Source organism: Coptis chinensis, chromosome 2 (assembly GCF_015680905.1).
Source record: "Coptis chinensis isolate HL-2020 chromosome 2, ASM1568090v1, whole genome shotgun sequence".
Lineage (NCBI taxonomy): Eukaryota > Viridiplantae > Streptophyta > Magnoliopsida > Ranunculales > Ranunculaceae > Coptis > Coptis chinensis.
In genome coordinates, this window is record NC_141457.1 from 108,190,827 (window position 1) to 108,203,711 (window position 12,885).

General features: G+C 37.3%; 2 protein-coding genes and 1 pseudogene across 4 annotated transcripts; 1 reads left to right on the plus strand and 2 right to left on the minus strand.

Moving 5' to 3' along the window:
* The first annotated feature begins 228 nt into the window (after positions 1 to 228).
* On the plus strand, positions 229 to 896 carry LOC147520303 (auxin-responsive protein SAUR36 pseudogene; annotated as a pseudogene).
* A 524-nt stretch (positions 897 to 1,420) lies between these two features.
* On the minus strand, positions 1,421 to 4,262 carry LOC147520304 (uncharacterized). Of its 3 annotated transcripts, none has more exons than XM_086591860.1 (8): positions 4,089 to 4,261; positions 3,876 to 4,008; positions 3,192 to 3,295; positions 2,938 to 3,109; positions 2,644 to 2,784; positions 2,482 to 2,570; positions 2,155 to 2,362; positions 1,421 to 1,950 (listed from the first exon to the last, which is right to left on the minus strand). In XM_086591860.1, exons 1-8 carry the CDS (start codon positions 4,139 to 4,141, stop codon positions 1,591 to 1,593), a joined length of 1,260 nt encoding a protein of 419 aa, XP_086447986.1. In that variant the 5' UTR covers positions 4,142 to 4,261; the 3' UTR covers positions 1,421 to 1,590. The 3 variants fall into 3 exon arrangements, with proteins under 3 accessions (XP_086447986.1, XP_086447987.1, XP_086447985.1); XM_086591861.1 differs by having other exon boundaries at positions 1,421 to 1,939; positions 4,089 to 4,252; XM_086591859.1 differs by having other exon boundaries at positions 1,421 to 2,362; positions 4,089 to 4,262.
* Positions 4,263 to 9,547: 5,285 nt separating this feature from the next.
* On the minus strand, positions 9,548 to 12,201 carry LOC147520305 (uncharacterized). The gene is made up of 3 exons (XM_086594266.1): positions 12,161 to 12,201; positions 10,836 to 11,834; positions 9,548 to 10,721 (listed from the first exon to the last, which is right to left on the minus strand). Exons 1-3 carry the CDS (start codon positions 12,199 to 12,201, stop codon positions 9,548 to 9,550), a joined length of 2,214 nt encoding a protein of 737 aa, XP_086450392.1.
* Positions 12,202 to 12,885: the final 684 nt, after the last annotated feature.

Genomic DNA, 12,885 nt, shown 5'->3' on the forward strand with positions numbered 1-12,885 from the left:
AGGAACGATTAACCTTCTCTTTCTCTTCATCCATCCACCATCCCACCTCCAATTTTGTGACCACATATTCGTATGTGAAACAAACGGCCATTGGCCCCCACATAAAGATCAAGTTGGACACTATTGCTTTTCCATGGAAATAAGTGGTCCAGTGACACAGGGTCACAAGAGATTTCACTCCTTCCACACAAACTCCCTTCACCTCATCACTCATCTTCTATGATTTTCAATCCGCTCCACCTTTGTACATGTCACCAACCAAACAGACTTCTCCTTTAAAAGCCAAAACCCATCTAACTAACTTTCAAACCATCACTTCTAATACTTCAAGAAGCCTATCAAAGCACTTTGGGTCAAAAACAAACATCATAGTGCAATGAGAAGTTCCATGAAGCTAAGTGAGATTATAGGAAGTTGGAGGAAGAATAGAAAGGGTCACTTTGTTGTTTATGCCAAAGAAGGCAAAAGATTTGTTGTGCCTCTGTACTATTTAAATCACCCCATCTTTAAAGTACTATTGGAGATGGCAGAAGAGGAGTTTGGTTCTACGGTTCACGGTCCTCTGAAAGTGCCTTGTGAGGAAGAGCTTATGGAATACATCGTTTCTCTACTTCGAAGAAATCCAACAGTGGAAGTAGAGACAGCCCTTCTTTCCATAACCACTTGTAGAACTGGCTCAGTCTCTTCCATGTCAACAAATAGGGTAGAAAAGGGACGCTAATTGCTGGAGGGGATTACTTCCCTGGCTTTTTTTCTAGATGGTCTCGGGCTGAAGCTATTAAAAGCTCGCCAAGGCCACCTATTGTAAACTGAATTAAGTGTATTTAAGCTTTAACTCAATTTTGTATCTGTGCTCTCAGTATAGTTCATGACTTTTGCTGTTTACTAGTACTGAATCTTTGAGCACTATCTCGACTAACTGATTTTTATTTGGCGGGATGTGTTTTCTAATATTACATAATCAGAGAATTAGAATTGCCTTTAGGATTTTGTGTCAGCTAGAGATTATTTGGATCACATTTCAATATGAGGTTGCATAGTTTCAGCATTTCCTTTTTCTTTTCTGTTTTTTATTTGCTCCCCGTTTAAACAATTTAGGGAAAAAAAACACTACTATAAAAGCCTAAGGGTAAATTCCTGATTCGGCCATGATAATTTCAATGTGTTTCCAATTCGGCTGATTGGGGAATTTACCCAAAGCCATTTTACCTGAGATAGAGAAGTTTCTAAACATTTCTCTCACCCCCATAGCAGTGCAACTCTCCAAAAATATGTATGTAATACCATAAAGGTTGTTAACACAAGTTCGGAAACATGCCTATCATGGTCTACTGTTCTCACTCTCACTCTCATCCCAAAAGAAAGGTCTCCAGTACAGATGCTCTTAAGGGCTCCTAACACAAGTACCATCCAAAGAACATAAAATGCTATTCGCTGCACAGATTGATTCATTATGATGAAAAGAGATGGACATATATAGTGTGTAAAGCTTGTTTAGGAGACATATAATTCAAAAAATACAGTATGCATGACAAAAAGAATAACAAGAACTGAAAAAAAAGTAAAGAATGAAAGAAGATAAGGCGCTCTCTATTTACGATTTGGAACCTTGAGGGCTTCAAATCGAGCAGAAAGTGCATCATAATCTGGCAATTTGGGATGAACACGAGGAAGTGAGTTGCGTCTATACAAATTGGAGTTGTCCATCTCCATTCTTTTATCAGACTGATATGTATGAGATGGAGGCAATGGTGGTGGAGGCCTATCAGGCGGAGGACGAATTTCACCCGTACATGTTTCCATCTCGATCTCTTCGTTGCAATCTGAATCTGGCCCGTCTGATTCATCAAACTTTATATCAGAATGCACTGCTGGGGCATTGTAGCTGCTGTGTCTCCTGAAATTCCTATTTCTGTCCTCATTTCCCAAAGCGCGAGATCTGTCAAAACTCTGAGACTCATAAGTCCTCTCAGGACGGTCAGGATGATGCACACTAACATGAGAATTTACTGGTGGATCATTTGACATAAAAAGATTACTAGAGCTCTCATAACTGCGAGACTCGTAACCCCTCCCAGGGGGTTCAGAATGATGCACACTGTCCTGAGAATTTACTGGCCTATCTTTTGACACAGAAAGACTAGTGGAGTTTACCGATTCGTGTTTCCTGCTTGGTATCAAATTTCTGTTGCCATCAGTATAGAGGCTGGAATCAGCTTTTGAGACTTGATGAGCATCTCTATTAGCCAAATAGACAGCAGCTTGAGCAGCAGCAACAGCTTTCTCTGCAGACTCAGCAGCTGCTTTAGCAGCAGTGGCAGTGTCCTCAAAATTCATGTTGTGCACTCCGTCATTGGATAACCTAATTGTATCCAGAGAAGACAAAGTCAAAACTCTGTGTGCTTCACTTCCTATATAACTGAAGATATAAATTGTATCTGATAAGAGTTTGAGAGACAATCAAGTAATAGCCGAAAGTACCTTTTAGTAGACTGATTTGGCTCAGAGCATTGTGATGATACAGGCTTAAGAGGCATGCTGGTTGCACTAACAAATCCCCTTGGTCCTTCCTACAATAAATCGTTGTCACAATGTATACAAGATATGACTGAGAGACAGGCTGAGAGAGAAAGAGGCACGCACAATAAGCTCTTCTGGGAGCTTCAGAAGCTCCTTCTCAGATTCTGTAGGATCCCATGCAATTTGGTACTCCTTGGCAATTTCCTTCATGAGCTTCAACTTTACCTCCCCGGTAGGTGTTCTAACAGACAGCTTCTCAATCAGCTACAAAGACAAAAAAAGCACACACATACACAGTAAACAAAATTGTCAGTCAAACTAAATCTTTGTGACCACACGAATTTGTCAAAGGGAAGTAATGGTCATTATTTCAAGAGCGTCAACAGAATCAGAACAACGACATCAACAGAGGCTTACCGTACGATTCACGCCACAATTCGGACGCAGTTCTGTTGCGGCATTTACAAACTCTTTCCCGTACTTCTTCTCAAATATAGTTCGCAGTTGCTGTAGTTCTGGAATATCTGAGCATCTTGGGGCTGCAAATATTAAACTTGAAATCCCTTCTTTCAAATCTGCAGGACAGTCCCTGGAATGTAACATGTCCCATACTCCTATGTTAGACTCTTCGAAAAAACACTTAAAAGGCCACAAACAGATACTTAGGTTACCTCTGTTTTGCGATGATTGAAAGTCGTGCCACAACTAGTTCGCAAAAGAGCTCAATGATCTCATTCGCGGCCATAATATTTTGTTCTCTTATTACATGTTCAACCTACAAAAAACCAACCGAATCCAAGTCTCATCAAGGATTTCATTTTGGAGACAAGTTGCCCCAGTATACAATGATATCTAATAAAGAAAAGTATCCTGGTACATTGTTTTTAGATGATTACACCTCGAACAGCATAAGAAAAGTATCCCTTCTTTTCCAATGCACCAACTCTTGAAGCTTCTTAATTAAGTCTGCCCTATAACCAGCAAGATTGCTCAATGCACAAAATTTCAATTATTTCAAACCACGAGAGACCCCGACAGAAAACATGACTACTGTAGCCTATAGCGTGCTACTCCAAGGAAGAACGTTGTACCAAAATGAAGTAAAATTCATCTAATAAATTGCAACCCTAATATTAAGCTCACAACAACAGCCCTAGTTCAACACAAGAATAAAGAGAAGATCCCCTTGTTTTACTCTTGTATTTCCATAATTGTAACCAATGACTCTTAAAGGTTGATACATCGCCCATAAAATGAGTTCTAATAACTCACCACAATTATAGTCCAACTCCAGTGATGATCAAAACTTAAAATTATATCACATTAAATTCATAAAGAAGAGATAAATAAAATACCCTGATTCGAGCTGTGGCGTCTTGCTTAGATTGAAGAAGCAAAGCAACATCACGTCTCATCTGCCTGACCACCACTTCTCTTTTGTTCCTCAGTAACTTTATCCTTGCTGTTACCATCTTCGCCATTGTCTTACTGTTTAATAATTTAGTCATTCAAATTCATCAATAGATACAAAAAATAAAGAAAATAAAGTTTTGAACAAAAACACTAACCATTTTGAGGATTTGAAGCCTCGTCCGAACAATGAGAGTCCGAACTTCAGCATTTTTGTGAGAAAAGAGGTGTCAGCTGAGAATGGTGGTGGTGCAGACGAGTAGAAAACTTAGGAAGAAAGGCAGAGTGTTGGGGAAAGTGTAACGGTCGACTGATTATTGGAAAGGCAACACTTTTTTAATGGGGAGCTTTTCCTGGGCCCCACCAAACCGACTTACGAATGTTGGGATAAAAGAGCCGTTGAGGAACACGAATTTTGGTCGAAAAGATCCCGATGTCCACATATTTCGGTAATAAATCGACTGAAATTTTATATTGATTTTTTCAAAAATTAAATTTATATGGCCAAGTCTGCGATGAAAGCTTTTTTTTATATGGCCAAAATTAAATTTTGGTTGAAGCTTTACTTTTTTTTTGCTAAGCTTTACTTTATATGACCAAGTCTGCGATGAAAGCTTTACGCCCCACGCCTCACACACTGAAGCGTAGCTTCCTGTGCATATGCACATTACTCCACGCTTCTAGTGCGTTTTAGATACACCTCGCCTGGCGTACGCCTCAAAAGCTTTTTAAAACATTTAGTATATACCACATAGAAAAAACTTCACATTTTCTTCCTGAAATTAGCTAATTAATAATTTTTAAAAAAATAAGTTTGGGGGTTAAAACAGACCTGACCTGTTTCATTAAATCAAACCAAGAAATGTATAGCCTCTCTAAGATTAACATTGAAAGTAAAAAATTACCTGACTTATTTTGTTTTTTTTTTTTTTTTTTTTTTTTTTTTTTTTTTTTTTTTTTAAGTGAGAATTTTATTGATAATGATAACGAGTTTTACATATAATTAGGACAAGCGTGCAACAAACTATGCTACAAGTTCTTTCTGAATTTGTTTTTTGTTTTTTGTTTGGATTGAGGTCTGACGTTTGTTTAAGAATTGAGAGTGAAATAAAGGAGGGAGAGCTTATGAGTTTGTTATAGGTGATTATAATTATACAAACTGACCGATTGGGTTTTGTGCATTTGGCTATTTGTTTTAGTCTCATTAACCCATCAAACATTCAAAGACACATTTGTCTCTCTTTAATAGTTTTGGACTCAAAATAAATAATAAATGATAATTTTGTAAGGGAAAAAAAATAAGTAAAAAAACGTTGGTTATATTTTTGGTTAACTAATTGGAATATTTTTTATTAGTTTTTTTTCCATACTATATATATATATATATTTTTATTATATTTTCACTATAGTTATAAATTAAAATTTTGGAGGTGCGGTAGTAGAAGTTTGTTAAAAAAAAATTGGAGTGTGTGAGTCTTTATAGTTTGAAGATTTTTCTAGGCAATTAGTTATGTGGTAGTGGAGCTTTTCTAATATCAGGGAGTGCGACCGCCGCTACACGCACCCTTTTATATCCATCTATGGCTATATATGTCAAAATTAATGAAAATTTGATTATGTTACTGCAACAGATGGGAAACAAGAACAGGTAGAACTATAAGAAATCCAACGGGCTAAACAAAACAGGGACCATCACACAACGATGCGGGACGTGCAAAGCAAAGATTGAAGGCAACAATGAAGATTTGGCGAAGCATGTTGAGATGCATCTAGATCTACTCATCTGGTCAACCAATTTATCACAAAAAATAATATTAAAATTCAAAGTCAGGGGCTAATGAGGTTGTATACTTCTTTTTTATCAGCTGGTAATGAGGTATGAATGTTGCACATTAAACATAACCCTGCATATATCTTTAACAAACAAAATTAGTTAATTATTGTTAATGCGACCATGGACGGAGCCAGGAGTCTAAGCCAAAGGGTGCGAGATTATGTGCATACCCCACCCCACAAAAAATATATATATATGCAATTTTTTATATTTTTTTGTCAAAAGGTATAAACAATAAATATCAACAAAATTATACATTTATTTCAATTCACAAAACTAGAGTGCGTTGATTACTAAGAATTTAATATGGACTGATGAAATTGACTACTCAAGTACTTAAATAATTAATTAATACTACTATGTCTATATATATCTACATAATCTAGTCCACAAGTCTACAACAATTTAACAAATTGTTAACTTCCTATAATGATATATATAAGTCTATATAACCCTACTATTATATGGAGAAAACTATAAAAGATTAACATTGAAAGTAAAAAATTATTTTGTTTTGTTTTTTGTTTTTTGTTTTTTTAAGTAAAAATTTTATTGATAATGATAACAAGATAATTATGACAAACGTGGAACAAGCTACACCGCAAGTCTTTTCTGAATTTGTTTTTTTGTTTTTTTTTTGTTGAGGTCTAACGCTTGATAATGAAAGAAATGAGAGAGAGCTTACAAGTTTGTTATATGTGATTAGAATTATACAAAATGATCGGTTGGGCTTTGGGCCTCTAGCTATTTGTTTTAGTCTCATTAACCCATCAAACATTCAAAAACACATTTGTCCCTCTTTAATGGTTTTGGACTCAAAATAAATGATAAATGATAATTTTATAAGGGCATGCAATATTTCGATAATAAATCGACTGAAATTTTATATTGATTTTTTCAAAAATTAAATTTATATGGCCTAAAGTCTACGATGAAGCATAGCTTCTTGCGCATAAACATATTACTCCACGCTTCTAGTGCGTTTTAGATACACCTCGCCTGGCGTACGCCTCAAACGCTTTTTAAACATTTAGTATATACCACATAGAAAAAACTTCACATTTTCTTCCTTTACCAGTGCTGCATATTCTTGATTCTCAGAGTAAAAGAGCTGTAATTCATCATTGTTCAACTCTTGGGTCTCAGGAATGATGTCTACTACAATAATTGGTAGTTTTCTCCTTCTCTGTATTCAAACACCTAGGAGGAGTAGAAGACATGAATGCCGTTCTCGCACTTCGGAGCCTTGTTGTGTAGCTGGAGTAGATCTTTCAAGTGTTTTACGACAGACCATTGGAATAGTTTGAGTAGGTGTAATACATACACTATCCTCTGTACTCAACCCATTATACATGTTGGAGCATCTCATTTGAGGAGCTGATCCAGAACTTCTATATAGGTTTCCACTGGACTTGTCACTCATGCTGCTATATGACTTTGTACCCTTGCATTTGCACCACTAGCAAACCAATGGCCATATAAACAAGATTGGTTAGACCCCTAACTGAAGAAGTAGAGGCCCCATCTCCTGTAGGAATTAACCTCTCTACTCTTGTTGTCGAAGTAGGGCTATTAATACCTTCAAATCTCTCTTTTGTGGGAATGATTCTCACCACATTTCCTTCCCATCTCCTGTAGGGGTTAACCTCTCTATTCTTGCGGTAGAAGTAGGCCTATTGATACCTTCAAATCTCTCTCTTGTAGGAATGGTTCTCACCACATTTCCTTCAGGTTGATTCAATGCACCCTCCAATGTTGGTACATCCACATTGCTACCATTAATAGCTAGTATTTGAAATTATCGGAAAAAAAATAGTTAGTATATATTTGAAGACATAAAATACCACCATCTCATTTTCAAGGTCTAATACTCGGAAAAGAAAGACTTGGTATGAGATCCCACCTTGAGCAACTCAACGTCAATCTCAAAACCATCACAATTTCTTGCAACCAACTTAAACTTCCCAATATGTTTGGTCAGATGTTCATTTTGTTCCAGTTATAACAATGACATTACTGATAAATTCTTCAAGGCAGGACACCTATGGAAAACAAAACCATATAACTGATTACTGATATGATTCGTCTGATGGACTAGCATACTTAAAAAGTCTCACTCGTTTGTAAAATGATCTAGAATCTCAGAAGTCCAGCCATGGTGAAGCTCTAAATTGGTGTAGGATCTTTGGATACGACGCCCATCGCAAACTTCACAAATGTTAATTTTGAGTAGTTACTGATAATATATCGATGAATGAACGAGTTTTGACATTCATTGTTGAGTAGGCTAAAATCAAAAACTTTACCACACTAAATCCATAAGCCGGGGCCTTGTGGATCTGAATACAATTCATTGAGGATTCCTAAGAGACAACCCTCATCAAAGCGAAGCAGCAGCCTACCTTGAAAGAAAAGTTTCGTTTTTGCAGTATTTTGTTCTTACAATTAATGACTGTAATATATCAATGGGTAGGTCGTCAATCACTCAATCCTGGTCAGGATCTGGTAGGAAATCTATACAAGTGAAGAGAATAAGAAATTTTTTGATGATTCAAAAAAAAACATATACACTTGTTAGCATATACATACGTGAAAGATAGAATTTTTTTTGCATCTGTAAATGTGCAAACCTCGTTTACACTAAATTCAATATAACTAATGAAATGATAGTAAATGAAATGATTTGGCCAAAACCCGTTCTGTGAAGTTGCCTACTTATCAAGCTGTCTGGTCAAACTTGAACCGAGCGACACTGGTTCCTCATATCCTTTTATAACGATATGTGAGACTGTTCTCTATCCTTTCTTTCAGCTTAGAACTCTTTTGTTTCCTTATCATTGATGAATGATTAATAGTCGGCTGAACTATGAATGATCAGATATGTATGTCCTTTTTTTTGCACGAAAGTAGGGAATTGCATTACGAATAAAAGATTCTGTTACAGAGGGAGAACAAGCTAGATTACATTGCATCTGAGTTAACAGAATCTAAAAAAAGTTCAAAAGGAGCACTCCATTCTCGATACAAACCCTTGTTGATTGTCAGTCCAAAGTCCAAACAGCTTGACTATTATCAAGAGTTGAGGCATGCCTTCCTGCCGCATCTGCTCCAAAATAGCTTCTCTGAAAAGTATGAGTTATTCTCCAGGAGCTAAGTTTTGAAGTGCCTATTTTCCATCTTGCTCTGATCCTCCCTGGCGTGTTCGCTCCCATAAGACTCAAAGCCACTGCGGAAGAATCACATTCTATCCATAACCAGGAACATCGTCTGCGCATAGCATGTTCTGCTGCCAAGACGATTGCCCAATATTCTGCTTCAAAGTTACTACTCCAATAGTCCAATCCCTTGTGCAGGAACACCTACTATCTCATTGTTTTTATTCATAAAAAGTACAGTAGCGCTTCCATTGCCAGGGTTTCCAATAGAGGATCAATCGGTGTTGGCTTTTATCTCATCATACACTGGGCAGAGTCCATCTGACCTCTTTCATTACAAGAGCTGCTCCAGGCTTGCAAGGGACCCCCAATCAGATATGAATATCTGTCCATGCTATAGTTAAGAAAAACTACGAATATTGATAGCGTTCAGCAGATGTGGAACTGATATAATAGATCGTACTTTGATCTGGTCAAGGACATCGTGAAGTACCTCTTCATAAAGTGATAGATCGTTCAGATCAGTAATCGATCTTAACAAAGACCGTTCTGCTGTGGTGTATATTATTAGGCATCAATGTTGACTACCTGCACAATATTCATTAGATAGAACAGTCGGAACTTGCACTCAAAAAGAATCTATCTTCCAGCTCAAACTAGGTTGTATCCAAGTCGATTGCAATTGTGCTTTTGTCTCGTAATTATTCTCACTATGGTAGTCGCCAAATGAGGAGTGCCAACTGCGGCTGTCAAGAGAATAGTACACATAATGGTTCTTGTCTCGGAATGTAATGGGAAAATATATCTTGTTCTGCATTCCTTCTGTTGTCGCCTTTAATGAAACACACGTAGAACGACTCACAAATAACATTTTATCTTTCAAACTGTTTACTGCCATCCATTTCGATTTCAAATAATCCGACTTGTCAACATCCACCCATTTTCCCTTGGGACCAATATAAACTGAGAACAATTCTCCATCACACCCAACCAGATAGTTTTCGTTCATGGATTTATAAGGTTGGGGCGCACAAAGAATAGTCCAATCACTTTTGCCATCCTTTATATCAAAAACTCCTATGTGCCTTTCTTGACTTAAACAATAGAATGCCCCATCATAGACTACTGGATTGGTATAAGAAAGGGTGATTCGGATTTCATGGTCACATTGTATCCAAGTCCAAGCCTTTTCTCCTAAACGCAAGTAGCATACATCCGCGAAGTTGTATGTCATGGGTATGATACCAAATACAACACACTCGGCAGAAGTGGGCAAGGATGAAAAGGATAAGCCACTAAATGCAAATTTCCGTGGCAAGTCTGGAAGTTCAATTGTGACTTTAGTAAAGGGATTGAAAAAGAACATTGAACGATAGCCTTTAGACATTAGCAACCAACCATCACTTGAAAAGCAGATTTGAGCACCCAATAATTCCGGCAAATCAAAGCTATGTGTAGCATTGGACTTTAGATCAACGAAACTGCATGTGCTACTCCCTCTATTAGAAAACATGAGCCAAGGACATTGAGTTGTTGAGCAAATCGGATTGACAGTCCATCGGATAGTTGAAGGAAGATACAACGCCCATGTTTTACAAACAAGACGAGAATTTATGTAATCGACGGGTAAAGGGAGCTTCATTGTTATTGAAAGCAGTATATCCAAGGGGATGTCAATCCAGTTAGGCGAATTTGATTTCTCGACATTTTCCTCTGCAACGCCAAGTGTGTTGTTGATCTTCTCCCTCTGAGACTCCTCCAAGGTATTTGTATTTGCCTTTCCTTTGAAGACTTGCACCAGCCTAATTAATACAATAAAAACTATATTAGTTTCGGCTTAGAACTGAGAAATTTAAAAAACAATAGTAAAAATAAAAAAAATGCTATAAAAGAACGGAGTAAGATGCATGGCATACCTGTTACTATCACTGAGCATTAACCAAAAAGGTGAGAAGAACGGTGTTTTTAGATTGGGACAAGGCAGATAAACTGATAGACTCTCATCTTCCATACCAAATGCACACAAGCTATTGTCTTCATCTAAAGTGAAATAAATTATATTTCCTTCCGTTCCAGACTTCGTAGCGGAGAAAGACATACAACCATAATCAGACAAAATAAAATTGCATCCACCTAGGGATTCCACTTTCACCCAAACTTTTTTTGCGAAATCCAATTTGAAAACCTCGACATGGCGGATTGCCTTAATATTACTTCCTAGGTGATGTATGACTACATAATATAGTTCCTCACCGGATTCCACCATGTAAGATCGATAATACGTTGTTCCGGGATACGTTTGAGGCTTCTCAAAGTCCAACAACCTCACTGACAATGTTCCACAATTTCGTTCAATAATAGCAGTGGCTCGTCTTTGAAACGTAAGGGCGTAGATGGTTCCATGTGTACATCCAATGCCTCTATAAATGTAGTCATCTAAAGCATCATCAGTTTTTTCTAGCTTGTAGGATTGTCTGGTCCATTTCTCATCTCCTGGTGTGCAGAACAGAAAGAAATCCTCTCCCACGAACAAAATTATACAATCTGAATTTGTAGGTGCACACGATAGGATACAGAAACAACAGTCATTTGCATCTTGTGAATCCCTCGATGGTAGGTTAATTACTTCTCGTGTATCGGGGTTCCACAAGAAATATTGTTCTTTTCCAAACTGGTCTTTTTTGAGATCATCTATCATTAACAGCCAACCATGCATTGATAACAAACACCTTTTTCTCCGAATCTCAAGGAAGCTCCTGACGTAACCCTTCTTCTGTGGATCTAATATGTTGGTGAAGGTATGTGACTTTCTACCCTTTCCACAAGGAAATATAATCCAAGGTGCAGGTTCAGGAGTAGGTGGAAGAAGATTGCTTTTCTTATTTGCTACTTTGTTCGCCACTTCGCCATGATACCTATACAAGTTTAAATTCAGTCAGATAAAAAAAATATGACCAAACTTAGGACTGGGCAAATTTATTACTAGGAAAAGGTAAATCAGCAGCACGGTGCACTTGAGTATTTATAGAGGGACGTGACGTTTGACATTCTAAATTCTAATTCGAACGTCATTCTAATTCTAGTTTACGCCGCTTTTTCAGTTTTTCTAGAATATGTTTTACTTGGACAGCGTTTTTGACAATAAAAAACACTATAACAAAAATTTCCGAATTCGAGACCCTTCCCAAAAACGCACACAAAAGAAGAAGAAAAAACGATGGACTAACTATTTTCTTCATACGGCGAATCTTCATCATCTGACTCTGAATCTTCTTCACCCATTCAACCCACCGATCCCAACTATGGAGAATGTAAGAAAACTAATTACTGAAGCAGTACCAGCCACATCTAATAGCACTGAATAAGTATATCTCTGTCTCATTGAATCTTCTTTGGTTACGAACGTACGCTCAGAGGTCCTACAGAGGCTTCTGTTGATGCGGTATGCCAGTATGTCCATACTATGTTTAATCTTCGTAGTAAATTGCATGATTGCTCTTGACTGAATGCCTTGCTCACTTTTTTAGGATAGATGATTTCTTTATCTTTTTTTTTGTGTATCTGCATCCACTTGCTTGTGTCGTTACACTTCTATTTCTGTGTGTACATGTTAGTAGAATTGCTCAACCTGTTTCTCACGTCTCTAAAAGGTTTAAATTCTGAATAAACTTGGTTTTATATTATCACAGAACCAGAGACACACAGTATGTGTGCGTGCTAGCTTGCGTGATTATGAGTTATATCATCACATCCAAGCACAAACAGTTTTACAGTAGAAGTTACATTCTTTCATCGCAATCAGCCACAAAGAAGTTTACGCTCAAGTCGTTTGTATTCAAGGGTTGTTGGTAATAGTTCAGATGATAATGGGAGTATCCTGAATCGTTTTATACAAATGGGGGTTTGAAATTGCGAGTGATTTGGACTAGTAGCTCTTTGATTGCTGCTTCGGCTAGGCATTATTTG

Coding starts and splice junctions, on each gene's coding strand:
- LOC147520304 (XM_086591859.1), bottom strand. CDS start 4,141: ATGCTGAAGTTCGGACTCTCATTGTTCGGACGAGGCTTCAAATCCTCA. Junction 3,110..3,191: donor TCAATCATCGCAAAACAGAG/GTAACCTAAGTA, acceptor GTTACATTCCAG/GGACTGTCCTGCAGATTTGA. Junction 2,363..2,481: donor CCAAATCAGTCTACTAAAAG/GTACTTTCGGCT, acceptor GGATACAATTAG/GTTATCCAATGACGGAGTGC.
- LOC147520305 (XM_086594266.1), bottom strand. CDS start 12,201: ATGGGTGAAGAAGATTCAGAGTCAGATGATGAAGATTCGCC. Junction 11,835..12,160: donor TCAGATGATGAAGATTCGCC/GTATGAAGAAAA, acceptor AAACTTGTATAG/GTATCATGGCGAAGTGGCGA. Junction 10,722..10,835: donor ATGCTCAGTGATAGTAACAG/GTATGCCATGCA, acceptor TGTATTAATTAG/GCTGGTGCAAGTCTTCAAAG.